The sequence below is a fragment of the Fusarium odoratissimum genome (genome assembly GCF_000260195.1).
Source record: "Fusarium odoratissimum NRRL 54006 unplaced genomic scaffold supercont1.26, whole genome shotgun sequence".
In the NCBI taxonomy this organism is placed as follows: Eukaryota; Fungi; Ascomycota; class Sordariomycetes; order Hypocreales; family Nectriaceae; genus Fusarium; species Fusarium odoratissimum.
The window spans coordinates 31,995-59,123 of record NW_022158710.1 but is presented as its reverse complement, the minus strand read 5'-3'; the positions used below and the strand labels follow the sequence as shown (position 1 = coordinate 59,123).

The window sequence follows — 27,129 nt, the reverse complement described above, 5'->3', positions numbered from 1 at the left end:
TTTACCTCCCAATTACATGTTGTCAACTTCCTCCATGCGGGCAACAAAATCTTCTTGTAAAAGCTGTAAGTAACCTGGAAGCGCCTCCTTGCTTCCAGAATCCTTGGCCCGTCTCAATGCATCCTGTAAGTTGAGAATGAGCTTTCGACGAGCTACAAGCCGAGTTGACTCTGAGCTACGCTTGGTCGTTTCTCGTCTTCGCCTGATGTCCTTGGCCACCTCTTCGGCTTTGTCAATGAAGGACTGAGGAAGCCCGATCGCACGTGCCAAATTGATGCCGTAGTGTTCTTCGCCCCTGGTGGCACCAGAGGTCGCCTTGTAAAGCATTGTGATATGCGGCAGCCCATCTTCAGTTGTAGAGGTAGTGGCCGCGAGGTGCAGGTTGAGAATACCCGGGCGATCCGCAAGAACCTTTGTTAGATCAATGTAGTGGGTCGCAAACCAGACAGATGCTCTGCTTTGAATCAATGCTTCAGACATTGCAATCGCAATTGCTAGGCCATCTCGGTTGCTTGTGGCCCGGCCCAGCTCGTCAATCACAGCGAGACTCTTATCGTCAATGTTCCTCAGGATGAAGGACATTTCTCGCATTTCAACAGAAAAGGTCGAAAGGTTACTCTCAATGTTGTCGTCAAGCGAAACTCGAGCAAATATGCTGTGGATGATGGAGAAAGCGGCATACTCGGCAGGCACAAACGATCCGATTTGCGCCATGATCTGAAGCAATGCGACCGCCCGTATGTAGGTGCTTTTCCCACTCATATTACAGCCCGTCACGATGTGGAAGCAATATTGCTCTGTGGAGTAATAATCATTGGGTACAAAGCTGCCGTTCATGGTCTATATCAGTCAGTCAGTGGGTATCAGTAGTGGCTTCTCGCACTCACTTTATCGAGGACAGGGTGTCTCGCTGCTTTCAATGCGAGCGTCGTGCTGAGATCTGGCTTCACGTAGTCCCGGGTAGTTGCAAGCTGCGCAAATGAAGAGATCATGTCGACAAGCGCAACCGATTCGCAGACGCGGAACAAGTGTGGGACATCAGAACGTAGTTCTTTCAGCAAGTCTTGTACAACCTTGTCGCTTCGAATGACAACCTCATTGGAGGTATCGGACAACCTCAGATTGAGCTTGACCAAGTCAAGTGTCTGGCATTCAATCTTGTCCTTCTTTCGCACCACATTGATCAACAGATCCGGAAGGGGACGGTCATCGAAGTCTGCCGCTCGCAGCCTTAGCCAATACTTGCGCCCATTATCGTATCGGAGGTTAGCATCAAGTCCGTGTACCTCTAGATCCTATTAGTAACATATTACACAAAAGACATGTTTAGTACCATTCAAAACATCGATGTGCTGGTGGATATCTTCGGTGAGCTCTTTGTATGTCTGGCGAGCAACATCAAGCATTCCGTTGATGCCCGCTTTGACAGCAAAGGTTCTCTGATTTCGAAGATCTAGCGCAGACTTCATGTAAGTAACATCCGCTTCAATTGTCTGTCGGATCGTATTGAGACTGTGGCTTGTGATTTCAGGGCGACACAGCTCTCGGACCTTGGTTAGTAACACGCTGTTGGCAGGACCCAACGCCGTGTGAAGTTCGGGGATTGACTCCAGAAAGCTCTTGATCATGAGGACCTGGTTGATCTGTTCTTCTACTTGTTGGACATCGGCATTGGTTGGAACAATGATCAACTTTGGGAGTTAGTAGGATATGCATCAAGTAGGTGGCCAGCTTGCCTTGGTCAGGAGCTTTTCCGTGTCATGAAAGAGCTTGAGGGCTGCTCGAGTTAGCGAGATTCTATGCTATCGCTGCAAAACTTGCCTTTACGAATCTCCAAGAACATTTCTTCATTAGTGGTCAACTCGTCCAACGCATCATACCGAGGTGTGATGAAGAGATCTGGGCGAGTGGGTGGCTGAAGCATATTGCTACGAAGCATCCTTGAACCCATCGGGGTGCATGTATGGTTCAGTAGGCCGAAGAGAGAATCTTTAGACTTTGAGTTTCGTAGATTCTGCATGATCTCAAGCGATTGAATAGCCGAAATGTCAATCATCATGGTATCTTCTGAAGGTCGGTATTGGATGCGGAGCGAGTGCGGCACGAAGTTGATTGAGAAGTGTTGTTGAATATACTTCATTGCCTGTTCCGAGTTAGTATCTTCATCGAAGTCCCCGGATGACTTGACTTACAGCGGCAAGAGAGCTAATGGCATAGAACTTGCCCTGTGTAGCCACCTTCAAAGGTTTGATGTCATCCTTGAAAGCTAGGTTGTGTATATACTCCAGCCCTTCTGTCTCAGACCATGCTGACCGTTCCATCGCGTCAATTTGAGTTTCAGGAATGAGGTCTTGTATAAGAGAAAAGAGGGTGCTGGGGTTGTTTGGTGGACAGGCAGTAGTCATGAAGAGAATGCGTGAGGGTGCAGACAGCTGGATCTTGTGAATTGTTTTGACATATGATTGATTGTCACATATTTGACTGATGACAGCCTCCCCAAGAGAAACATTAACAAATGCGATTCCGACTGCAGGAGAAACTCCACGAGCCTCGCTCACTGCGCACACAATGGTCTGCGCTTCGCTGAACCCTAGTATTGATGAGGCGGTTCCATTGCAAGACTTCCTTCCAGATGCAGTACCAGGTCTCGATCCAGGGCGTACAGTAGAAGGTCTTGAGATGTTAGGTCTTGTGCTATTCCCTGAGTGATCGTATCCAGAGTATTCGCTTAGACTGGTCTGTGGTCGCCTGGGGGCCAAGGAGCTCCGGGCTGCAGTGTGGTCAAGATGTGCTTGGCTATCGCTGCTCTGGAAGTAACTCGAAGACGAGCGACTGGCAGTTCTAGATGGCATGGAGCGGAATCGCTCTGTATTCACATCCATGTTGCGATCGATCCGCTGTGGTCAGCAAAGGGTAATGTCTAGATGGGGGTAGACAGGAAGTGCGGTGATCTTTTTGTGATTTAGAGTAAAAATTGGAAAAAATCACTTGGAAAAAATGTGTTGCGTAGAACTGGCGGTACCTTCCTGCGTTGGTGGTGAGGAACCTCAAGACCCTGAGCGAGTTTTGGGAAGGAGCAGCCAGGGAAAGCACCATCATGCCGGATATCGAGTAACTGCACGAGAAATCGTTGATACTTCATCTACGCACTCTCTATAACTTTCTATTCTCATGTTGACATTACTCGTGACTTCTTTCAAGGCAATATAGTGCTCATCTAAAGTAACACGAAATTGTGAAAATCCCGAATTTATGGCAAAGGCAAGCGAGAGTGGCCCCAGGAAGCTAGCCCTCACAATTCCAAGATTCGGGACCTGGGGTGTAGGCCCCAAGTATTTGCTGACGATGTGTAACAGAGCAGGCATGATGGAAGAGAATAAGGCCAAGTTGACAAGAGCTACTTCGCTAATGAGAGCATTTGTCTGGTTCGCGTATTAGTCTAGGCGTTAAATTCGTGTGCTGTCAAACTTGTCTTCGAAAGCTTCTAATCAAAACGAGAGGATGCATACTGTACCAGAGCGCGGAGTGAGATGCCTCGAAAGTTGCTGATAAGAAATCCTACCGCCTCCAGGCACATATTGTGACACGAGGGTATGAAGCGGAGAAGATGGATCTGATCGAAGGACGCATGGAGAACTGCCCACAGGATACTATGACTTTGCTCCTGCGACGTTGGCGGGTCTTCACTCGAGTCAATGGTCGCCGGGGATGGGGCTATATGATCCTTTGGCATAATCAAAAGCAGCGGAAAGGTCAACAATAACAAGACATAGCTGATGAGGAAGGGAAGCTATGGTGAAATGTCAGCAGCAGCGGAAGCAACCGGAGGGCCTACCAACTCGCTAAAGATGGAACACGAGTAGAAGTAGTAGAGGCCTCGAGTCCTATAAACGTAAGCTCTCCCTTATGGCCATTCAAGGGCTGAAGGTTACCTTGTCTCCTCGGTGCATGCTTTTGTACTCATAGCAGCAAGTTACATGTCCGCCGCGTATCTTTCTCCTCTCACGAGTAGGAATAGAGCAGAGCCCACACCAGCTTAATGGGGAGTACAGGACTAGTAAGTATTACGCTGTCAGCCCCAGGATACTGTGCATGCCTACAGTTGCATGCTTAAGAACGATGAGATTCCAAGTGAGGCTCATCAAGATGCCCGCCAAAACAACCATGAACACACCCCCTTGACCTCGATGATCAGCTGTGCGACGAATGGGCAGCCCAACAATGATGGCTGCCAGGAACATCAGGGTCAAATCTATCATACGAACATGTTACCTACCAGAGAATGTCTGACCCGAGCAGAGGTGCATCTTCTAGCTCTTTAACTACATCAAATTAATAAACCAATAATAAAATAGAGCAAGCCAACCAGAAATAGTGTCCGCTGGAGCCTGACCCTGAGCATGAGTGTAATGGATGCTGTTGTAAATTGAGGTTTGAGCGGTCTCGTATGTCTAAGATCAAATTACCGAAACAGGAAGTCAGAATGAAATAAGCACGTTCCAATTAATGTGAGCAGTAGACTTTTTAACACTTCTCTTCAATGATGAATGAGGATGAGGCTTTCTAGACGCAAGGTACCACTGCAGATAGAAGACAGTGTAGCCAGTCGTTGATGAATTAAACGATTCGTGATGCTCTTAGCTTGTGCAAGTCCACTCCTGTCCCGTGCTACTATCTTTTGCTCCAGGCCTCCTTGGAATACATTTCATTATGCCGGAGGAACGACCTCGATGGCTTTAGGTATCACGAAACCTTGGCTAGCTACATCTAAACTGTCTTATCCTCAGTGCATTGTCGTCCACGGCAAAGCCAATATGGGGCTGCTATCCTTGTCCACTACTTGCGCCCTTTCTTTCATACAACGCCTTAAATATCTATTGGTTAGCATTCGCAGCTTCCTCTTAGGGAGGGCGGCATCGCTCAACCAGGGAGAGCGGCCCGTCGAACGAAGCTGGCGGTGTTCTTTGTATCAGTGCCCCTCAACACCTCGGCCTTTGGTATGCACGTCAAAGAATCAGATGGTAGCAAAACTCTTTCGCAACATGGGTTCATGGTGGTGGTGGTGGTGGTGATATTGATAGCCACCTATGGCACCTTACTTTGGTACAGGACATGAGATCAGACAAGGATGATTAGAGTAGAGTAGTCTGGGCGATCAAAAAGGCCGAATGGCCTATACGCATCCAGACTGGCCGCTACATGTACCCTGTGGCCGATAACGCGAGGAGTGTCGGTTCAACGCCTAGTGATAGCTTTACGACATATGGGATGAGACAAAGAGCACTTCGATAGCTCTATAAATCAGTTTAGATGAGTTTTTAATAACTTATAAAAGCAGCACTTCGATCGGTAACGTCATCTAGAAAACTATGATGGCTTCCGTAAGGAACAGGACTACATTAAACTTGCTTTCAGATTCTTATGTATGATTAATTGGACACCATCACAGGCGAGATTTATCAACCTTGGAAGATCCATAAGTAGCTGCCCAGGGTTCATAGTCCTCCAAAGCCATAACACGCTGCATCTGTCGTCGTCTCAGACCAATATTTCCTCCATCAAACAACGGATAGCACATAACCTCATTCAACAACCTAGGGAAAGACATGTCCTTTGCATATGACTTCATGCCAACAGCCTTCATAGCATCGATGACACACTCAACAGCAACATCGGTAGTGTAGATCTTGGTTTGCATAGCCATCTCGAGCTTGACCTTCCATTCAAGAGCCTCATCCTCAAGGGTGGTCACTGCCTTCCACACTAGAAGACGACTAGTCTCAAGACGAATCTTGCAGTCGATGAGCTTATCAGCTACACTCTGATGCTCGATGATATGCTTGGAGCCACCGCGAGTATCGGATTTGGCAAAGGCGAGAGCTTCTTCGAATGCAGCGCGGGCAGTTCCTATCGCCATGGCGCCAACAAGAGCAGCTGACATGGCAAAGGCTGTCTCGACTAGACCTTGAGCTTTGAGACCAGGGGTGCAAAGAAGGTTCTCATGAGGAACACGGAACTCGGTGAAGCGAGTGTGAGGACCAGAGGTGGTGATATGGCCTGCAAGTTCAGGTTCACCCAGGATCTGATAGGCGTCCTTCTTGTTATTGGCGATGGTCTCTCGAGTTACCAATAGCACAGCAATCTGGGTTGCTGGATCGACGTTGGGATCTTGGGGCTTGGATGGATCGTCTGAGACTCTGCAGACAACGCATGCAAGATCAGCCCCTTTATAGTCCCAGCCACCACTGTTGGAGGGCCAGAGCTAAGCATGTGTGAGTATATCCTTGAGTGTTTGGGGATGAAGTGTACAAACCTTTTCACCATTGATGATCCACTCATTTCCAACCTTTCTAGCTGTCGTCTGAAGACCTGGTCCGCCCTTCTGTAGCCAATTCGCCGTTCCATTGGGCTCAGAGTGCATCAAACTGGCCAGAGGTTCACCCTCGCCGGAAATAAAAGGCTTCAAGAACTTCTCCTGCAGGGAAGGTGAATCGCAAAGAATCACGGGCATCAGACCAAGTGCAGTAGCAACGATAGTGATTGAAGTAGCTGGCTCAACTGCAAAGAGCTCCTCAAGGAAAATGCTCTCGTGAACTAGACTCTCCATAGTTCCACCAAGAGGAATGGGAACTTGAGCTTTGATCAAGCCATGACGAACAGCCTCCCTATAAAAGGGTCTGGTAGCTTGAAAGCGAGAGAGCTGGTCTTTCTGGGTGCTGTACTCTGCTGAGGCTTTGGTGAGGACAGTGTTTGCGAAGGCCTGAGCATGTCGTCGGGCTTCGAGTTGAGAGGGAGAAAGTTTGAAGTCAACCATTGTTTACAAGTACTGGAAAGTGTAATTAAGAGAATACTGAGTAGGTATGTATCACGAACAAATTTCTCTCCAGATGAAGAGACTCTTGTCAGTTTATATAACAATTCCTCTATACCAGCCTCTTATCAATATACCCTGTACCTGACAATGTGAAGCTGGTTAACTGTTACCCGACCACTTCCCCCGCTCGTGGATGGGCTGATCATATCTTGCTATCATGTAGAATTTAAGCTAGCAATGATAGATGCGAGCTAGCATTCTAAAGATCAGGAATAATCTGGGGTAGTGGGTGTTTAGAATCCGGGGCAGATTGGATAATTGTTACCCGGACCTAGCTTGACACTTCAGTCCACTCACTTTATCACCTTTATCCGTATCAAAGAAATTGATCTGCTATCATTGGATATATTAGTATCAGCCAATGGGACTAGATAGCAAATATCATGATAAACAGAAGATACCCTGGAGATAAATAACACTCGGGCCCGTGGTTCCTGGAGACTGATTGCCGAACGAGCTGAGGCGGCTACCGAGAAGTCAGGACAGATACACCAAGAGCAGTTCAAATGCCGGAGGCTGCCCCGAAGGTACTCATAGATTCGGTCTTTCGGTCAAATAAATATGATACCAGATCGCAGCAATGAAAGCATCGTGAGTATGAGCTGGCATTGGTGCCCTCCTCATATAAGCTTCACCACTAACTCAATTCTCACAAAAAAAACCAAAAGCCATCTGAAATTAAATCTTTCGACTTGTAATGATGCATCATGATTTCTTTTGGCTACGTTGCAAGAAATAAAGCTAGAAATAAAGCAAGAAATAAAGGAAAGACATGGCGCATGTGAACTTTTGAAACCTGAATGCCTTAGATACTGCCTGGGCCCAGAATACAGTGCACGTTGCGGCTCAACCAAGGTTCGGGAAAATAAAGGTCAGTAATGGGTGAGTTCCCAACTTGGTAATTGGGTGTTTCATGCCCAACGTTAACAAAACAGTAGAGACAAGATATCATACATGGCAGGATGCATGGAAGTTATCATCCAAGGGGTCGTCTCATGTTACACGAGCAGGGAGCGACAGCGGAAGTCCCCAAAACAGCCGAGAATTTGCCGCACGGAAATTCCTCAACGTCCCCGCTGCCTTACGCGTGGCCACGCCTGACACCGGTCAACCACCAAATCCACACATCGTTGAGCTCCAAACGCGTTGATCGCGTTCTTGAATCCGGCGACATGTTTGGCATTCTCGAGACCGTCCAAGTGCCCCATTCGGGCATCTACAACAGCTATGAAGACCTTTTCAAACAACTCAGCGACGGCATGGAAAAGGAAGGCTACAAGATTGTCAAGGCTAGATCCCATCGAGGCAAAGTGGGTGGTGCCGACGTCCCGGGGAACGACATAGTACGATGCGATCTTGTCTGCGATCGCGGCGGGAGGCCGTATCGATGCATGGCGACAAAACACAAGACGACGACAAAGAAGACGGACTGTCCTTGGAAAGCAAAGGCGGTTCATCGGAAGACTATGGGGGGATGGGTACTGACAATTACGTGCGATCAGCATAACCACGAGCCCGGCACACCCGAACCACCGACGCCCGAAGCTGCGAGCGAGGACGAGACGAATATGATGGACGACCTGGAAGGTGAGCATAGTTTGGATCCGGCTGCGACGCCGCTCCTGACGCCTTGGCAAGACGAAGGGCCACAACCTGATCAGGAGACTCAAGCTGCAATCCAGGTCGCGGGTGTCTCCAACGCAGTTCTTCGTCTGACCGGCGAGACTTTCCATCAATTCAAGAGCGAGTATCGCAAGATGTCGCATCCGGATCGTGTTGCGCAGCTATCGCATCTTCAGCTCCGCGTTGCAGCCATCTATGCTGTTCAGAATGAGGATCTGCAACGACAAAAGAGGCAAGAAGCTCAAGACAAGCGCCATCGACAAATTGAAGAGACAAAGAGGCAATCCTCCGTGCAGAAGCAGCGGGCCCGACAGCGTCGTCAGCAAGTGGTGGAGCAGAACCATCAGCAGCAGCAACAACAGCAGCAGCAAATGCATCAGCACATCCAACAACAACAACTGCCTCAACAAACCACCCAAGCCCAAGTACAGGCCCAAGCACAGGCCCAAGCACAAGCGCAGGCGCAGGCTCAAGCTCAGGCCCAAGCCATGATGCAATCACAGCTGTATCTCCCGCAGAACCCTCAGCAGGCCGCAATTGCGGTGCCAACGATGGATATGCCGCAGTTTCAGCATTACGTGGCTCCGGCTAATAAGAGGATGCGCGGGCGGACTTCTCAAGGTGGACAACAAACTCAATAGCAAGGAGAATACGGCGTTTGGGAATCAGGAGCCTTTGTAAAATGATCAGCATTGTACTCCGTAGAATGATCAGTATTGCGTGTAGTTTTTTTTTTCTTGAACTTCTTTTTAAAAAAAGACAGGCCTGGCAGGGCATGTCGTTAACGGATTGATGTGGGGGTGTGTGCCAAAATTGTTAGTAGAGATTTAGGTAGAATGGGCCTGGCCCCTGGAGAGTAATGGACCTTATATAGGGATGCCAAAATTAACTCATTAAAACAGCCACCCGAGCTTATACTCAACCTTTTTGTCACTCAGATCAAGGCACTGCAGCTCCTCACCGCCAAAATTTCTAAAGATTTTGCCAAAAATCTGCCCCACCATCCCGCTTTTGAAAATATCCAGACTTTGTGAAGCATCAAGATAAATAACCAAAATGGCGACAATTGTACCCCCGCCGTCGAAACGGCAGAAGAGAGAAGAGCTTGAGCGCTCTCAGATTCAACAAGATGTTACAGCGATTGCTTCTGGGCCTGCTGGCTCGTTCAAGGCGAGGTTCTTGGATGGAGATGGAAAGCAGATGGCAGATGTGATTGAAGTTCCTCTTGCGGATGCTTCAGAAAAGAACCTGTCGCTTCTTTTGAATACTTTACTTGCTAGGGTTTGTCGCCTAGTGTGGGTGTGTTGAGCTTTGCTGACTTGCCCAGGAAAAAGAGGAATTTCTCCCATATCGATTCCGAATTCACATCCCAGATACCGATATCATTGTGGACCAATACCCTACCGATCTCCTCCAGCTTCTCCGCAACCATGGCATCGAGAACCCCTTCGAAACTACTGTCACACTTAGCGCCGAGCCACAGGCTGTCTTCAAGGTCCAGCCCGTAACGCGCATGTCCCATAAGATCCCCGGCCATGGCGAAGCAATTCTCGCAGCTCAATTCAGCCCCAAGAACAGTAATCGACTAGCGACAGGTTCTGGAGATAAGACAGCGCGGATATGGGATACTGATACTGGAACACCCAAGTACACACTCTCCGGCCATGGTGGGTGGGTGTTGGCAGTTGCTTGGTCTCCCGATGGTGCACGTCTCGCTACTGGAAGTATGGATAAGTCGGTTCGACTTTGGGACCCTGAAACTGGAAAGGCTGTTGGAAACCCCTGGACAGGACATTCGAAGTGGGTGACCAATATCGTCTGGGAGCCTTATCATCTCTGGAGAGACGGTACACCTCGGTTAGCCAGTGCAAGCAAAGATGCAACAGTCCGGATATGGGTTGTCAACACAGGAAAGACCGAGCATGTCCTATCCGGCCACAAGAGCAGTGTAAGCTGTGTGCGCTGGGGAGGCGAGGGTCTCGTATACAGCGCCAGTCACGACAAGACGGTCCGAGTATGGAATGCTGAGAAGGGAACCCTTGTGCACACCTTGTCATCTCACGTCCACTGGGTGAATCATCTTGCGCTCTCAACAGATTTTGTCTTGAGGACTGGGTTCTACGACCATACACCTGTTCCTGATACGGAGGAGGGAAGGAGAAGTAAGGCCAAGGAGAGGTTTGAGAAGGCTGCCAAGTTTCAGGGGAGAATCGCTGAGCGGTTGGTTACTGCTAGTGATGATTTCACTATGTATCTCTGGGATCCAGCTCAGAGCACAAAGCCTGTTGCGCGTATGTTGGGACATCAGAAGCAAGTGAACCATGTCACTTTCTCACCAGATGGATCTCTCATTGCCAGTGCAGGCTGGGATAACCACACCAAGCTCTGGAGTGCAAGGTAAGCCTCCGAAACTCCCCTCCCGTTCTCACATACTAACAATCACAGGGACGGCAAATTTATCAACACTCTCCGCGGCCACGTAGCTCCCGTCTACCAATGCGCCTTCTCAGCAGACTCCCGCCTTCTCGTAACAGCATCTAAGGACACAACACTCAAGGTGTGGTCAATGGCCTCTCACAAACTCGCCGTGGATCTGCCCGGCCACCAGGACGAAGTGTACGCGGTGGATTGGGCACCAGATGGAAAGAGGGTTGGCAGCGGTGGTAAAGACAAGGCCGTTCGGCTGTGGCGGAATTAGAATCCCGAAAATGGTGTTTGTTACTGTTACAAGTCAAGATACCCCTGAAGTGATTCATAAGTTTGCTGTGCCGTGCATGTCACTGAATGGATGTCTGGGATGATACTATTGTAGGTGATGCGTAGAAAACGGGCTTGGCTTATCTTTCACAATGAGATCTGTAGGCGCATACGCGGCGCTCAGCACGGGAGACTTCCGAATCTCACGCAACACTTGACAATGTTCCAGTCTCGTTTCTTTTGTCAAGCAGGGGCCTCGTAACAGATCATGCATGCACGGGAGTTGAGGAGAGCTTCTAGACTGTGATCCAAGATGCAGTCCCACAAGGAACTGAACACCCTCGATCCAGTTGCGGCTTTTCAAGACAGTCAAGTTGATAGGTCCGCTTGAATGCAGATGGGCCTCTTTTTACCTGATGTTACTATAGTTCTGTTGGAAACACGTATGAAGACTAGATGAGTTGGTAATGAGGAGAGCGGGCTGGAGTGAAGCTCGCGATATGTTGGAACTGTCTAGAAAGTGGTGTTGGTGCTGTGGGGTAAGCAACCCATGTCGAAGCTAAATTTACTTTATCCCGAATTCCCGAAGCAAAGTTCATAGCTAAACTTGGAAGCGAAATATCTAGAATTATCTTTGAAGTTGGCTCTAACATCTCATCTCGATCACGTAGAAAGCCTCATCCTGCATGTCTTCGAATCGGGCTTGGATGCCCAGCCATCCTAAGCGGATCATATCGGACCCGGACCGGCGTTGCATCTCCAAGTGATGTTTCCTTTTTTTCTCGAAAAGTCAAGCGCCTTGCAAACTTACAGCCTGCCATCGACACCACGAGGTTTCCCCGCCGATCGTGAGTGGATGATATGACCCCGGAAAGCATCGGGCAGCGAGCAGCCCAAAGAGATGCGGGGAATTCAGAATATGGCTAACATCAAAACACAAGTACAGTAGTACTCACTCAGGTAGAGAGGCCAGTGTGCTCTTGAATGAGGTGTTGCAAGCGCTTACACGCAGAAGAAAAAAAACGCAGTTGTCCGGTCCCGTTGCGGGCCCCCGGTACTCCGGCCGGCTGTGGGCTCAGGTGAAAGCCGAATATCCCTGCTGCCGCATTGTGTGATGTTACGGGAATCCGGTGCTTGGAAAGTTGGAGTAGATGCGTGCATGTTGCATGCACTGTAGACATGATCATATCAGAGGATAGTGATTTCCATGTGACACGGACCGTCATTACCCCAATTACTTACTCAATTATTCTTGTCCATTGCCCCGAGGCACAGTCTCGGGTTGGACCAAGACGTGAAGAGGCACAGGAATTACTCCACCACGGAGAAGCTGCGGGGTGCAGCCAAGTTGAGAAGCAATATCGAGAATAGGAAAGGGTCCCCTGACGATCTTCTAGAGAGAAAGTTTACTGTTTGTTAGTATCTACAGACCTTAAACCGTGACTCGTTATCCAAGGACGGAACACCCGGGCTTGGTATGAGATGGAAGCTGTCCGATGAAAACAATGCGCATATCGCCATATCCTGCAAGTTGCACACGCATCCCATCTCAGATGCACGCCACCAACCGCATGCATCTCTCCAATCGCATGGTCCATGCGGTTTTTAATCTCAGGATTTTTAATATAATGCGGCAAATTCAGTCAGTCTGATGCGAAGACGGGAAGTAGAAACGGCCCGTGTAAGACGGCGTGGTATGGCAGACGGGCCGGTGCAGCCAGTTTTTGGACAAGGGTGCAAGATGATCTTTTGAGTGAAGTGCATGGAGTGAGGCAGATGAGGGAAAGATGAAGAGATAAGTTTGGCTTGGCGCGGTTGGTGAGATGGTGGTGGTTGTTTCAGGCGTAGTTCAGACGGTGATGGTTACCATGGATATCATGAATGCGTAAATGTCAAGAATAGCCGGCGTTGCGTAGAGCATGGTGCATGGACCCGAGTTTAGACAGCGTCATTCATGTTCGGACTACGAAACCTTTATAGAATAATCTCATACAGCAGTCAATGTTCTATACCTTTCTCTCGCTAAGCCCTGGTCACGATCATACCGTGGTTCAACTCCAAATGCCTGAGTATAAGATAGTTACCAAACAAGCTATCATTCATCAGGCATGTGAAGTGCATGATCGACGAAATACAAGAGGGCGTGTCGATTTGAGAGGCCGCCTAATGTCCCAGCCATTGGGGTAACTGTGCACCTACAGGTAACCAACCTACAGGCCCGAGAGATTGGTTAATAGCCTCCCACCAACACAGCATCACCACCACCTCACATCAACCGGAGGCATTTTCTCCATTCGTAGACCAATGACACCTGGTTATTTCCATGTACATCTCCTTCCCCATTGATCAACACATCCAGGCACAGTCAATCAGTGTTTTTACATCGCCTTATGCACGAGGTTTCTTACCCAAGTGCCGAATTATCATGTCACTTTTGACTCTCTATCATATCAGCCAAACAGAAACATTACCGGGCCTCGCTGTTGACTCTGTCTCATCATCCATACATCATCCTTGTTTTTTCTGCTTCTCGACCCGCGTTTAGCCTACCCGCTCTGTAAAGCTCCGCCTAAACAAACAATGACAGGCTATCGTGGGGCCTGAAAACTCCACACACGTTGTCTTTCTTTGTGCATCGGTCCACGCTCCGATTTATCTTGACTTGTTTCGTTACTGGCGTTATTTTTTTTTGTCTCATCACGAGAAAGAATCAAAAGCTCAGAGAGGAAAAGCTTCAGATTAGGTGCTAACTACATAGAAAGAAAAGAAAAGACCAGGTTCTTATACCGATTGATGCCCCTCTTGGTTTGGCTGTCTTACACCACACCCCTCCTCAATTGGACATGAATATTCCACCTTGTTCCAAGCTATCAACTTTTAAACCTGACCCGAACTTGGTTCTTCGTGGATCACGGACCAAACTCTCCTGTCTCAAGATCCTCAACAACTGATCCCGATTGCTTTTCTCACAAACTACGTCACGATTGATTTCTTTCTGTGCGTTGGACGTTTCCTATTTTTTGTTGAACCGCCTCTTTTGAGTCTCCTTTCTTGTTTCTGTCAACTGCAGTATTCTATCATAGCACACTTTGAATCGGCCCTTCATCACAGCCCAAAAAATTGTCCGCTTCTCTGTTCACATGATGCTCATACTATAATTCTCCACTTGAGCAGACGATTTCCTTTTATTTATCAGGTACCAACGGTTCTCACTTGAGGCTTAAAAACTGCCCTTGTCAATACCCATTTCAGCAGCCTAAAGGTTGTAGAGCAATCATTACGTCAGAGTGAGCGCTCTACTTTACTGGCTGCATTTCCTCACATTCCCTGTCTGTCTATGCACCCATCCAATTCATCCAGACAACCGCACTCCAGTCCAGACCATTTCGAAACTGACAGGGCTACTTTATAGGTTGATCCTTTACTGGAAAATACCTCTCAAACAAATTCCTTTATTAATTGTCGATCAACCCCCGGCAACAGAAAAAAAAAAGGAGCTGTTTAAGCAACGATCTCGGAGCTATCCAAGCTTGATCAACCGTGCAACAGTATAACCACCTGACGAATCTCACGACACGGAGCAACAGCGGCCATATCGGAGATTTTCTCGTCCAAATTACATTTGGTCTTTTTGGTTTCATTTATCAACGTTGCAGATTCCCTTCTTTCTGCCGTGCGCATTCAACCATTTGCGGTGCCATTCGCCACTTTCGGCTCGATCTTACAGCTGAGCGCATCTGCGACAAAGAGGCGTTTTGCCTGTGACAAGCTACATCCCTCAACAAAACTCGATTCCTCTGCCACTCGTATTTCCAGTTCTACATCCACATGAAGTCGTCATACGAGAGAATTCAATAGTATCTCGACCAACTTGATTCTCGTTAACCTTTCACATCAACCAAGACTCGAACTACAAGGACAAGAACTCTACACCAACAAATTAGCTTCTTGAGCAATTCTCACACAAAACTTCAGCCAAAATGACGGTCTTTGTGTGTTCTCTGTATGTTGCCTCCCTCGATGATTTTTTGTTGCTTCCCCGCTCTAGCCCCTCCATCGTTAAAAGCCCACCAAACCTTGGCGAAAAATGACGAGCACTAACATGACGATAGCTTCCTCCCCAAGACAATTCACTTCACCCTCCCCGGTACACCTCCTCTCGGCGCCGATCCAACTCGAGCTTCATTGTCCGGATCCTCAAACCCCAAGCCTACAAAAGCTGCTACTCTTCCTCCCAAGCCCAAACCTGCTGCTCCAACCGGTGGTCGACCTGCGCCTCTAGCTCGCCAACCGAGTCTTTTCCAGAAAGAGGATATAACGCCTCCTCATACACCGACCGAAGAGACTGATTCCAATTTGTTCGCGAACGAAGATGGATTCAGAATACAATTTCCTCATGGCGCTAGCTCCAGCATTGAGCATGCAAAGACCTGGGGCAGCCGCGCCAACCAGCCGAAGTCTCGCGCCAGCTCTCCTCCTCCCTCCGCTTCCCTCTCCGAGAACAATCGAACAATGCAAAAGGCCCGTGAACTTGGTCGTCAGGGAGTTCTTCAACCGAGATCTCTAGTTAGAAGCGACAGCCACGATCGAGTCTTTGCCTCAGCCGGCTGGATGGTTGTTAATGCCGACCAGGGCAATGGTGGTCTTCGCAATGCTGCTGATGCCGCTGCTCGCGATGGCAAGATTGACGATATTACCTGGGTTGGCACTCTTGGTATGCCCACTGATGCCCTTGAAGGCACACAGCAGAAAGAGGACATTGAGGCTGTTCTAGCGAACGAACATAACATGTTGACTGTCTTTTGTTCCGATAAGGATTTTGATGGTCACTATGCTCATTTCTGCAAGCACATCCTGTGGCCTGTCTTCCATTACCAGATCCCCGACAACCCCAAGAGCAAAGCCTACGAGGACCACTCGTGGAAGTACTACGTCAACGTTAACCAGGCCTTTGCCGACCAGATTGTCAAGAACTGGAAGCGAGGTGATGTCATCTGGATCCACGATTACCATCTGCTTCTTGTTCCTGGAATGGTCCGCAAGAAGCTCCCTGAGGCCAAGATTGGCTTCTTCTTACACGTCGCTTTCCCTTCTTCTGAGGTCTTCAGATGCTTGGCTGTCAGGAAAGAGCTTCTAGAGGGTATGCTCGGTGCCAACCTTGTTGGCTTCCAAATTCACGAGTACGGACGTCATTTCCTCCAGACTTGCAGTCGTATCTTGAGTGCTGAGGCTACACCGGATGGTCTTCAGCTTGAAGATCGATTTGTCGATGTCATTCACCTTGCCATTGGTATCGATCCTGTCAGTCTTCGTGAGCATCTTGACGCCCCAGATGTTGCAAAGTGGCTACAGGTTCTGCAGGAGCGATACAAGGGCAAGAAGCTCATTGTTGCTCGTGACAAGCTTGATCACGTCCGTGGTGTTCGTCAGAAGCTTCTTTCTTACGAACTCTTCCTTAACAAGAATCCTCAGTGGCGCGAGAACGCTGTTCTCATCCAAGTCGCCCTTTCATCCAACGAAAAGAGTGATCTCGAGGCCACCGTTAGCGACATTGTGACCAGAGTCAACTCATCGTGGGCCAACCTGGCTTATCAGCCAGTGGTATACCTCAAGCAAGATATTGACTATGCTCAGTACCTTGCTCTGTTGACCATTGCCGATGCGCTCATGATTACCAGTCAACGTGAGGGTATGAACTTGACATCCCACGAGTATCTTTTCTGCCAAGATGGAAAGCTTTTGCCGGAGAAGAAGCACGGTTCTCTGATTCTCTCCGAATTCACCGGAACTTCTTCCCTCTTCGCCAAGAATGAACTTGCTGTGAACCCTTGGGATTACCGACAGTGCGCCGATGCTATCAAGCAGGCTTTGGAAATGGGCGAGGAAGAGAAGGATAGACGATGGGAGAATCTATACAAACGTGTCAACGGCCACACCGGCTCTCATTGGTTCACCGAGTTTCTTGGTCGCCTGGATATTGTGTATGAGGAGCAGCACAAGCGCGATCAGACATCGGTTCCTCGATTGTCGATTCCCGCCCTATCTAACAAATACCTGAAGGCGGAGCGTCGACTTTTTATCATTGACTATGAGGGTACGTTGGTAGCTTGGGGCCCTGTCAACCAGATCATTCCCATCAGCCCCCAGCGAACACTTGATGTATTGAACGACCTGCTCCTTGACGAGCGCAACACTGTCTACGTCATGTCTGGCCGACGACCTGAGGAGCTTGATAGAGTCTTTCGCCGAGTTCCTAACCTGGGCCTGATTGCTGAGAATGGATGCTTTCTCAAGGTCCATGGCAGCGATTCGTGGACTGAGATGGCTGATCTCGAACACGTCAAGGATTGGAAGGAGTCAGTGCGGCCTATCATGACATACTACCTCGAGCGAACCCCTGGTGCTGAGATCGAGGAGCGTCGCTGCAGTCTGATTTTCCACTACAAGAGCGCGGAGGACTATGAGTCCGCTTCACGACAGGCTTCAGATTGCGCCAGTCACGTCAATGATGCCTGCGAGTCTCAGCGCGTCCATGCTATTGCCCTGGACGGGTGCATCGCTGTTGAGCCTATAGATTGGACTAAGCGAACCGCTGCCAGGCAGGTGTTTGAGACTCTGAAGACGGAGATGAGCTCTACACAAGAGCACAAGACACCCGTTGACTTTTTGATGGTCATCGGCGATGGACGAGAGGATGAGAAGGTCTTTAAGTGGGCAAACAGACTTCAAGACGACGGATCAGTACAGAACGTCGTCACCGTCAGTCTTGGTAACCGCAACACCGAAGCAACAGCCACCCTTACGCAGGGTGTCAGTGGTACGTTTCCCTTTCCGACAGATCCATGTTGAGCAGTATACTAACTTTTTTCAGGCGTCCTCTCTTGTCTCCAGCGTCTCGCTTCTCTTGACTCCTGACTACAGGCTTATTGTGGCATTATTGCGTGTTATTGCATTTGTCTTTGTGCCGTTGGCGTTGGGTCAGCGGGCGCAGGGGAATTAAAACGATCGTCACGTCTAGTAACTCGACGACACCAAAAGAGTAGTTCTATATGAGTTTCGTTTTACAGTTTTTTTGTTAGAGTCGTTAGAGTCGTTATGATGGGTATGGGCTACAATGAGGAATGGTTTCATTATTAGGGACTCTCGCGAGTAAATGGTTTCTTACACACTCTACTCTCATTCGTATTTCTTTGCATGTTTCATCTGGACTGATTAAAGCGAGTCTGCTATCATACAGAAGATATAGAAAATGAATAGAAGGATATAACTTCATCCATCCCAATTGCTATACGCCTCCCGCCGTTTCCGACATCCCTTGACTCTCAACAAAACGTTAATTCCCGTTCCAACCGTGTTCCCGCCCATGCATGACATCACACTGGCGAAATCCAGCTGCTCAGCAGCGAATTATGCGCCCTGAAAACAGCCAAAAATAAACTGCCGCAGAGCACCCCGCGCCTTGCGACATCGGCCCAAATAATTCTTATTGGGAGTCAGCGGGATTGCCAAAGCATCTTCTCGTTCTTACTACGACTTACTGAGAGCTTATAAATGTAAGTGGCTTGAGGTTATAAAAGAGGCTGAATTGGACGTTGACTTTTTTTTTGGCTGTAGTGCTTCTTTGTATCGCAATCATGACTGCTTTTCCTCCTCCTCCTGTCAATACCATTGACTGGTCCAACGTGGGCTTCAAGGTCCGCGAAGGTTAGCTCCCTACTCAATTGACTACCCTTGAAGCTATTGTATTGACAATTGCAGTCAATGGTCATATTGAATCAACATACAGTCGAAGCACAGGAAAATGGACCCCTCTTCACTTCGTCGCCGACCCCTTCATGCGCATTCACGGCATGGCGCCAGCTCTCAACTACGGCCAACAAGCCTACGAAGGTCTCAAGGCCTTCCGAACTCCCAACGACGAGGCAATCACCATCTTCCGACCCAACCGCAACGCAAAACGTCTTCAACACTCTGCGGAAGTCGTGTCAATGCCCCATGTCCCCGACGAGCTGTTCCTCGATGCCGTTCGTGCTGCTGTCGCTTTAAACGCTGAATATGTTCCTCCTCACGACACTGGCGCTGCGCTGTATATTCGACCACAGTTGTATGGATCGAGCGCTCAGCTGGGTCTTTCACCGCCAGATGAGTATATCTTCGCGGTGTTTGTCATTCCTACGGGTGTTTACCACGGCGCTCATCCTGTTAAAGCACTTATTCTTGAGGACTTTGATCGTGCGGCGCCGAATGGCACGGGTAATGCAAAGGTTGGTGGCAACTACGCTCCTGTGCTTCGATGGAGCGATAAGGCGCGTGACGAGGGCTACGGTATCACGCTGCACCTGGACAGTGTGCGCCACGAAGAGATTGACGAGTTTAGCACGAGCGGCTTCATCGGTGTCAAGGACAACGGGGGACAAGTCACCCTCGCGGTACCGGACTCCAAGTGCGTTATCGAGAGTGTCACGAGCGATAGCATCCAGGAGCTAGCGCGCAGCTACGGATGGACCGTGGCGAAGAGGGCGATCAAGTATGAGGAGCTCAAGGAGTTTACAGAGGTTTTCGCGGCGGGTACTGCGGCGGCGCTGGTGCCGATTAGGAGTATTACGCGACGTGTTGGTGGAGGGGAGGATGTTGTTACGTATATCAAGGACGGGAGTGAAGAGCCTGGGCCGCTGTTTGAGAAGTTGCTCACGCATCTGAAGGATATTCAGCTTGGACGGGCTGAGGATTCTTTTGGGTGGAGATATCCTGTTGGTGAGAAGGATAAGGAGATTGCTGGTGCGCCCGGGGGACGAAACGGTGATGCTACAACCGTTGATCAGATGGATTAACTTATCTATGAAGAATATGAATGAGAGGAAATGGTTACCGTGTTAGTCGCACTCGCGATACTGACCCGTCTCGTCTATCTCGAGTTCCCAAGGACCGTGTTTGCACTTTGTCCCGCGACCCCCGTCGCTGGTTACGGCTCGCCGCATGGTACAACGGAGGTTGGACAAACAGACCACCCTTTGGGGTTTGCGGAGCCGGAGGAGGTGTAACGGGCCCGGCAATTCTCATATATACAACCATCCAACCTTGAAATACAAGCCGTGAATCTCCCCCTTAATCCCTCTCTACCAAAACCACTCCACTCCGACAAATCTCCTCACTGTTGATACAGAACAGAATGTGCACATACTCCTTCCAACGCATGGTATGCTGCTGCGCCAAAGGCCCCGAGTGCCCCCAAATGACCCGCGGCCGCGCCATCATCGGCGGCGAGGCCTTCCACTACATCGACATGTTCTACGCGGTGGACGACCTGGGTTCGGCGTGCGACTACCAGCGACGGCTGTTTGGGCGGAACGCGGGCCCCACGATGCACTGTCCGAGATATGCGTTTGACGACAAGAGGATCATCAAGGGGAGCTTCAGGAAGAGTGAGCTGGCTTGTGTCAAGTGTGCCGAGACGTGTGCGCCGCCGAGCTGTAGTTGGCAGGCTCCTAGGGCGGAGGGGAAGGAGGAGGGGAAGTAGAAGACGGCCCCACACGGAGGAGGTTCGGAGCGGAAGACGGAGGAGGATACGGAGGGCACGGAGGATGGATTTGGGATGAGATTTGTTGAGGGAGGATGATATTGACGTTATTGAAAACTATCTAATGTCCATTTATACCGTTTGACTTTCCGTTTGTCACCAAACTGCCATGGGCCCCAGAACCAGGCGCACCTTGGCGTGCAGCAGGACTCTTATTCTTGTCCTCAATTCCATTCGCAAGCTTGTTCTTCCCATCAGAAGTCATACCATTGTGCGTGCCATTAAATGCCATGTTAGAAATTCCATCGTATCCTTTGATACCGGTTGACTTCTCCAATCTCTCCGCAATCTCAGGATCAACCTCACGGAAGATGGCAATCTGTCGCTTCAGCGGCTCCTCCTGCTTACACAGCTTCATCTTGCCGGTCACATTGTTGATGAACCTCTCTCGCGCAGGCTCATCAAATACGTTTCGCCAAAGTGCGCGAGGGGCGTTGAAGTCCTCTGGTCGGATTTCGGTGAGGAATGTGATAGCTTCCCCAGTGAAATGTCCATGGGTCTTATCTAGATCCACAGCGCGGGAGCGGAATTTGATAGGATCAATGGAGGAAAGATAATTCGGTCGTGCGCCCTGGTTATAGAATGCCATTTGGCCGTCACGCTGGAAGTTACCGAATTGATAACCTGTGCGTGTTGCGTTGACAGGCAATTGCTGGTAATTTACGCCGAGACGATGGCGATGGGTATCCGGATAAGAGAACAACCGGGATTGAAGAACAGGATCGGCCGATGGCTCGACACCGGGAGGAAGATGAGAAGGATTGAAAGCAATCTGCTCAACTTCCGCAAAGTAGTTGATTGCGTTCTCGTTGAGTGTGAACTCTCCGACCTTGCGGCGAGGGAATTGCTTCTGAGGCCAGACATGCGTGAGGTCAAAGACGTTGATCTTTTGCTTCTCCCACAACTCCTCAGCTTCCTTGGCAGTCATGGTCTGAAGCTCAAGAGTCCATTTAGGATAGTCTCCATTCTGGATAGCTTCATACAAATCCTTTTGCGAGTGATCAGGGGAGTAGTCAGCTGACTCTTCCTGGGTGACAAAGTCGACACCCTGCATGGACTTGAGGTGGATTTGACAGTAAACCCATTCACCAGCCTTGTTAATGAGCTTGAAAGTATGGCCGCTATAACCATGCATTTGTCTGTAATTCTTCGGAATCCCCCTGTCACCCATTAGGATCATGACTTGGTGGATTGACTCGGGGTTCTGGGAGAGGTAGTCCCAGAACATGAATGAATCGTCGGCATGAGTGAGATGAGTACCTTATCTGTTAGCCATGCGATCAATTCTAGAGAAGATCAAAACTTACTTGGGTCTCGCTTCTGGGTGTGAATAAAGTGAGGGAACTTGGCGGGATCTCTCAAAAAGAAAACAGGCGTGTTGTTGAAGACCATATCCCAGTTCTGCACAAATCAGCATCTCACCTCAACATCACAACGAGTTCACTTACACCCTCATCAGTCCTCATCTTGACCGAGAATCCCCTAGGATCTCTCGCCATATCATGCGATCCCGACTCACCCCCAACCGTCGAAAACCTCATACTAACAGAACATCTCTTCCCCTTCTCCGACAGGATATCCGCCAGGCACAAATCATCCAGCGGGTCCGTACACTCAAAATAACCATGCGCACCACTTCCCTTTGCGTGAACAACACGCTCGGGAATACGCTCGCGGTCAAAGTGTGAAAGGAGATCGATCAGGTGGAAGTCTTGTAGGAGAAGGGGCCCGTTTTCACCGGCTCGTTGGGTTTCGTAGGGATGGGCGATGGGGACGCCGTTGGAGGTGGTGTAGAGGGTTTCTTTGGATGAGGCTTGACGGTCTGTTTCGTAGGATTGGAATTGGCTTGCTACGTGGGCTGCGAAGGAGGTGTCTGTTGCTGAAGGCGCCATTTTGACTGATTATCGTGAACTTCTATATCTTCAAGGTGACTAAGTCATAGGGCTTCACTGTGGTGGTTCACGATGGAGGTCACTCTTATATACAAGCCACATTTCCCCGGATAGTTCATCCTGTCATACATCCAGCCTCCCATCGGGATCCGGTCTTCGTAATTGGTAAATTCTGTCTATGACGCGGTGAACAAGGCTTGAGCATCAAGGGATCGAAAAGTGTCGATTACCATTCAAATCACGATGATTGGCTTATCTAGATGTTCATGATGCCCTGCTTTGAGACATGACATCACGACAGCCACGTCAACCATCGACGATTTATACTGACATCTCGGGATGTGGACAGTGATAAGTGAGGGTTTATAGGGAGATAGGGAATATCATGAGAAAATTGGGTCGAAGGATTTGTTGAAGATGTTTTTATGGATATTTTATCTGTCAAACATTTGCCAAGCTAGATCTGAGATCTTAGGCTCGTGGGTGGGTTACATTCTAAGATCGTGATGTCGTCAACGTACCCTGTACCCCTTGATGAGACTTCATTTTATCTCAATTGACGATGTGAATTGTAAATATGCGAAAGAATTGCATTTCTATTATTAATTTTCTCTCACCCATATTCTTAAATTCCGTAAACCACCACCTGTTTGTTAGTTGACTTACCTTTGACTTACCTGAATTCCCAAATCAACAGCCAGCTGTAAAAGACAAACCCGGCTCACGCTGCAGGTTAGCAATCAAATAGACTTAAGTAGAAGCTGTTCATCAAGATGAGAAACATACTCACCCTTCTCAAAACGCTTCAACTGCTCCTCCCACTGCGGAACACGATGTCCAAGCCCAAGAACATCCATCATCAAACCCTTCCAAACATCCTTATCATCCCTTCCATTGATGTTGATAATCTTCCCAACGCAGCTCTTAAACTTCTCCGCATCGGCCTGTGCAATGACAACAATCCTCGCCAGAATCTCGGTCCAGTTCCTCAAAAGCTCGTGATCGAACGTCATCTGCGAGTATCTAAACTCCACAGTCGTAGGAGACCCTTCAAGATTCTCTCCACGGTCTGAAACACTTACATTGTGATCTCGCAAAGACATTGCGAAGCCGCACCGATGGACACGTGCTTTTTTGAGGCGCAGACTGAGATCAGCGAGGATAGTGCTGCCCCATACGCCGTAGAGCATCTTGTAAATGTGCTGGGGATACCAGTTGTTCCACTTGCCTGGTTTCATAGTATCCATACAAGGAACATGCTGATTGAGTGTGGTAGGGTCTTCGAGGGACTTGTGAAGGTCCATGTCCATTGCTAAAGATGAGTTTTCGCAGACTGGCATTGAGAAACCACTTTTCCAGCGTGGAGGCGCGACGAGACGGAGAAGAAGAGTGTTCTCGAGAAGGATAACGAGGGTGGCGATCTTTTGGGCGAGAAGAATGGTCATGCCTGTTTCAACACCAACGTGGACATGCATCCCGCATGAATCATCAGCAGAAATTTGAAGATCCAGTTGTCTAAGGTTCGTTAGAGCAGTGTTCACAGTAGCAAGTCCAGAGTCCAACTCACCGGAGTGAAAAACAGGAGTCGTTATCTCCACATCATCCCACATTCGCTCTTTACTCAACGGATGATCGAGTTCAAGAAACTCAGTCTTGAATATAAAACAACGCTCCGAGACGATTTCTCCACAAGACAGTATCTCTGGGAATTGCAGTACGCAGTCACCGCTGAATTGGTTGTCCTTGGGGACCGTAGCGCAAATAGTGCATCTGTCATCTGGAGGATGACAGCATTGCGCTGCGATGGGGAGGGAGGTTCGCTTTGCGAGGAGGTCTGCCATGTTGAAACGGGATGCTGCTGAGGGGGAGATGAAGCGCCACATGCGGTAGGAGTCGGGTAAGGGGGTCATGAGTTCCAGCTCGACTCCGAAGGTGATGTTTTGGTAGGAAGGCATGTTTGCTATCAGATATTGGGGGGAAATATCTGAATGGCGCTGTGGTGGTGAGGATGGTGATGAATGAGCTTGAGAGATGCATTTGGGGCTTCAAATACCTATTTATGAGAGAAGCTGCTTCTTTGATGTTCATGTATTGCTTGATTTTGATGTTGTGTAGGATAATGCTCCCATGAACGGTTACTGAGTTCACTTACATGTTGTGCTGTTGTGTGAAGCTCACTGTTCAGACTAAACAATGAGAGCCTCAAGCCAGACAAAGAATTGTCCCCACGAATATGTTCCGTCATGTAGGATACCGTTCTACTCAAGGCGAACAAGGTAATCATAGCCTCAATTGCACTGAACAAGCGCGAAACAATGGCTTCAATCTGAGCATCTACTGAGCCAGAAACCATCGGATGCTCTTCACCATCTGAGTTCCTCATAAACTCCCCCAGCTGCCTTCTCTAACACTTATGTACCTGACCCCTGAGCATAGCAACAATAATAAAGTTGGCCGCCTTCTAAAATAGCACCACGTATCCATGCTCCAACCTCTACGAAATTCCCCGACTAGCCAAAGCTACAACGTCGCAGTCCAAGAGTCATGGCACCGCCAAACTTCAGATTCCCATGTTCGCAATTCTCCACGGAAATAAGTACCGCGAGGGTTAGTGCAAAACTTGACTGAAAAGAGTTTGGCTGACACAAACTTCCAACGCCGAATCCCGGCAGCGGGTAAGTGGCTTGGAATGAAGGCTGCCGCCATTACTCATTGCCTTGAAGATGAAGACAGTCATAGAATGTTATGCTGAAGATTGAAGTATGTATTTGTTATAAGAAATATGTAGTGTTGTGGTTTTTAGATACCGGGTATATATAACAATGTGTATATGGAGAAAATATTGTGTTGAAGTTGTCGTAATGTCCTTGTTCTGATTAAAAGCCTCGCGTCGCTAGATGCAATTCTGACGAAGATTTCGACAATCCCTCACTTTCATAGTGATGCCCCTTTGACGTCCCAATCGTAGATTCAGCGGATGACTTTCCGCCCATACTCATACCATCATCTTCTCGCTCTTCCCGTTGAACGATGACCTCTGTAGTCATGACAACCTCATCATCCCTAGGTGTTTGTCGAGGAGCCTGTCGTTCATCACCACCCATGACATAAGCTCTATACGATATATCACCGGGGGGCTTGTCAACAGTATTGCTGATGAAGGTATCAAGAGCGATATTCGTCTTGTTTCCTGTCGTTGTACCAGCGGTGTGACTCCGAGGCCCAGAGCTAGCATCCTTGTTGCCCGTAGTCATCTCAACGAGACGGTTGAGAATAGTGAACTCTAGCTTGAGTTTTGTGCTGTACACAAAGGCTTTGTATGATGTTTGGTACTGGTATTGATCGGCGTACTCAAGGCCTAGGATGGTGATGTCGAGAAGAATGATGAGGATGTTGACGTAGACGAGATGGTTCATTAGACGTCGGCTTCCGCGCTTGTTTCCCATTGTGCGTTCCAGACGCATCATCTTGACTGTTTCGTAGATGTAGAAGCATGAAATGATAATCTCTTGTATGAAGAAGACGGTGACTTGGATCTTCTCCATAATGGAGTATGGCTGTTTCCACATATCTGTATTTGGTGAAAAAGAGCCATAGATCATAGGAATAACAGCTCCATGCATAAGAACGCCATTAATGATGATCATGTACAACACCGCCTTCAACCTGAATCTATTCCTCAGAACAAGATGTAGTCTTGACCAAAGCACGAGCGACTGGCCCGACACCATGGCTACCCATCCTACTGAGATGAACGTCGAGGCGAGATACCCCAGAGCTGAAGAGGCGTAGTATTTAATGAAGAAACCACAGCAGTACACGGCGATTCCCCATGTTGAAACGAGGAATGACCAGAAGTAGAGACCGGAGTGACGCTTGAAGGTCCCAAAGATGATGAAGTTGAGCTCAATGACGTTGTAGAGCGATATGGCGAGGAAGACGAGAACGACGGTTATTGTGGTCTGGGATATGCCTTCGAGGCCTGATCCAAAGCCGTTGTCGGCCATGGCTGTGAGCTATTCTCCGTAAAGGAATGGTAGACCATTTACTTCTGAGAGGAGAACATGGGGAGATATAGAATGAGAAAGGAGACAAATAAGACTTTTCAACATGCATCATCCAAGTTTCCCATGTCTTAAAACCCTACAGCTTATTAGTCTTACAAGCTTCTTTGACCGCTACGTAATAAATGGGAACAAAACGGTCTGAGCACGGAGCCTGTGCCGTATAGACTACTGTAAGAACCTAGGCCTCATCGCAAACTCTTACGAATCGGAATCGAAAAGACGAGTCAGGTCCCGTGCTGATCTCGTGCGAATTCGTTACTCGACAGGGCTGATCCCATGGCATTGGGAGAGAGGTAAAGTTTGCGCTAACGTCCGTCACCCAAAGACTGGCCACCCCCACAGACCGGCCACCCCGACCAAAACACCAAGAACCGGATATCATGATCAATTAACTAATTA

The 27,129-nt window shown here is 48.8% G+C and overlaps 10 protein-coding genes across 13 annotated transcripts; 5 read left to right on the top strand and 5 right to left on the bottom strand.

Moving 5' to 3' along the window:
• Positions 1–12: 12 nt before the first annotated feature.
• On the bottom strand, positions 13–2,882 carry FOIG_12290 (DNA mismatch repair protein MSH4; the record flags this gene model as incomplete). Its single annotated transcript, XM_031213185.1, has 5 exons — positions 13–840; positions 888–1,288; positions 1,334–1,651; positions 1,828–2,143; positions 2,193–2,882. 5 exons carry the CDS (start codon positions 2,880–2,882, stop codon positions 13–15), a joined length of 2,553 nt encoding a protein of 850 aa, XP_031056930.1.
• Positions 2,883–5,443: 2,561 nt separating this feature from the next.
• On the bottom strand, positions 5,444–6,814 carry FOIG_12289 (uncharacterized protein; the record flags this gene model as incomplete). The annotated part of the gene is made up of 2 exons (XM_031213184.1): positions 5,444–6,262; positions 6,314–6,814. 2 exons carry the CDS (start codon positions 6,812–6,814, stop codon positions 5,444–5,446), a joined length of 1,320 nt encoding a protein of 439 aa, XP_031056929.1.
• Positions 6,815–7,926: 1,112 nt separating this feature from the next.
• FOIG_12288 (uncharacterized protein) lies at positions 7,927–9,413 on the top strand. The gene has a single exon (XM_031213183.1). The coding sequence runs from the start codon at positions 8,047–8,049 to the stop codon at positions 9,136–9,138; it is 1,092 nt and encodes a 363-aa protein (XP_031056928.1). The 5' UTR covers positions 7,927–8,046; the 3' UTR covers positions 9,139–9,413.
• Positions 9,414–9,482: 69 nt separating this feature from the next.
• Positions 9,483–11,328, top strand: FOIG_12287 (uncharacterized protein). 2 transcript variants are annotated; one of them, XM_031213181.1, is made up of 3 exons: positions 9,483–9,778; positions 9,825–10,894; positions 10,943–11,328. In XM_031213181.1, exons 1-3 carry the CDS (start codon positions 9,554–9,556, stop codon positions 11,193–11,195), a joined length of 1,548 nt encoding a protein of 515 aa, XP_031056926.1. In that variant the 5' UTR covers positions 9,483–9,553; the 3' UTR covers positions 11,196–11,328. The 2 variants fall into 2 exon arrangements, with proteins under 2 accessions (XP_031056926.1, XP_031056927.1); XM_031213182.1 differs by lacking the exon at positions 10,943–11,328 and having other exon boundaries at positions 9,825–10,940.
• A 2,677-nt stretch (positions 11,329–14,005) lies between these two features.
• On the top strand, positions 14,006–18,504 carry FOIG_12286 (trehalose 6-phosphate synthase). 3 transcript variants are annotated; one of them, XM_031213179.1, is made up of 4 exons: positions 14,007–14,191; positions 14,607–15,197; positions 15,307–18,011; positions 18,066–18,476. In XM_031213179.1, the coding sequence occupies exons 2-4, from the start codon at positions 15,175–15,177 to the stop codon at positions 18,107–18,109; spliced, it is 2,772 nt and encodes a 923-aa protein (XP_031056924.1). In that variant the 5' UTR covers positions 14,007–14,191; positions 14,607–15,174; the 3' UTR covers positions 18,110–18,476. The 3 variants fall into 3 exon arrangements, with proteins under 3 accessions (XP_031056923.1, XP_031056924.1, XP_031056925.1); XM_031213180.1 differs by lacking the exon at positions 14,007–14,191 and adding an exon at positions 14,305–14,390 and having other exon boundaries at positions 18,066–18,475; XM_031213178.1 differs by having other exon boundaries at positions 14,006–15,197; positions 18,066–18,504.
• A 324-nt stretch (positions 18,505–18,828) lies between these two features.
• On the top strand, positions 18,829–20,025 carry FOIG_12285 (branched-chain amino acid aminotransferase; the record flags this gene model as incomplete). The annotated part of the gene is made up of 2 exons (XM_031213177.1): positions 18,829–18,898; positions 18,953–20,025. The coding sequence occupies 2 exons, from the start codon at positions 18,829–18,831 to the stop codon at positions 20,023–20,025; spliced, it is 1,143 nt and encodes a 380-aa protein (XP_031056922.1).
• A 338-nt stretch (positions 20,026–20,363) lies between these two features.
• On the top strand, positions 20,364–20,711 carry FOIG_12284 (uncharacterized protein; the record flags this gene model as incomplete). The annotated part of the gene is made up of 1 exon (XM_031213176.1): positions 20,364–20,711. The coding sequence occupies one exon, from the start codon at positions 20,364–20,366 to the stop codon at positions 20,709–20,711; it is 348 nt and encodes a 115-aa protein (XP_031056921.1).
• A 121-nt stretch (positions 20,712–20,832) lies between these two features.
• Positions 20,833–22,663, bottom strand: FOIG_12283 (catalase; the record flags this gene model as incomplete). The annotated part of the gene is made up of 3 exons (XM_031213175.1): positions 20,833–22,031; positions 22,079–22,172; positions 22,220–22,663. 3 exons carry the CDS (start codon positions 22,661–22,663, stop codon positions 20,833–20,835), a joined length of 1,737 nt encoding a protein of 578 aa, XP_031056920.1.
• Positions 22,664–23,082: 419 nt separating this feature from the next.
• On the bottom strand, positions 23,083–24,641 carry FOIG_12282 (uncharacterized protein). Its single transcript, XM_031213174.1, has one exon. The coding sequence runs from the start codon at positions 24,616–24,618 to the stop codon at positions 23,404–23,406; it is 1,215 nt and encodes a 404-aa protein (XP_031056919.1). The 5' UTR covers positions 24,619–24,641; the 3' UTR covers positions 23,083–23,403.
• Positions 24,642–25,405: 764 nt separating this feature from the next.
• On the bottom strand, positions 25,406–26,840 carry FOIG_12281 (uncharacterized protein). Its single transcript, XM_031213173.1, has one exon. It carries the CDS (start codon positions 26,668–26,670, stop codon positions 25,540–25,542), a length of 1,131 nt encoding a protein of 376 aa, XP_031056918.1. The 5' UTR covers positions 26,671–26,840; the 3' UTR covers positions 25,406–25,539.
• Between the last annotated feature and the right edge of the window lie 289 nt (positions 26,841–27,129).

Coding starts and splice junctions, on each gene's coding strand:
- FOIG_12281 (XM_031213173.1), bottom strand. CDS start 26,670: ATGGCCGACAACGGCTTTGGATCAGGCCTCGAAGGCATATCCCAGACC.
- FOIG_12287 (XM_031213181.1), top strand. CDS start 9,554: ATGGCGACAATTGTACCCCCGCCGTCGAAACGGCAGAAGAGAGAAGAG. Junction 9,779..9,824: donor TGAATACTTTACTTGCTAGG/GTTTGTCGCCTA, acceptor TGACTTGCCCAG/GAAAAAGAGGAATTTCTCCC. Junction 10,895..10,942: donor ACCAAGCTCTGGAGTGCAAG/GTAAGCCTCCGA, acceptor TAACAATCACAG/GGACGGCAAATTTATCAACA.
- FOIG_12282 (XM_031213174.1), bottom strand. CDS start 24,618: ATGCCTTCCTACCAAAACATCACCTTCGGAGTCGAGCTGGAACTCATG.
- FOIG_12288 (XM_031213183.1), top strand. CDS start 8,047: ATGTTTGGCATTCTCGAGACCGTCCAAGTGCCCCATTCGGGCATCTAC.
- FOIG_12286 (XM_031213178.1), top strand. CDS start 15,175: ATGACGGTCTTTGTGTGTTCTCT. Junction 15,198..15,306: donor ACGGTCTTTGTGTGTTCTCT/GTATGTTGCCTC, acceptor ACATGACGATAG/CTTCCTCCCCAAGACAATTC. Junction 18,012..18,065: donor CCTTACGCAGGGTGTCAGTG/GTACGTTTCCCT, acceptor AACTTTTTTCAG/GCGTCCTCTCTTGTCTCCAG.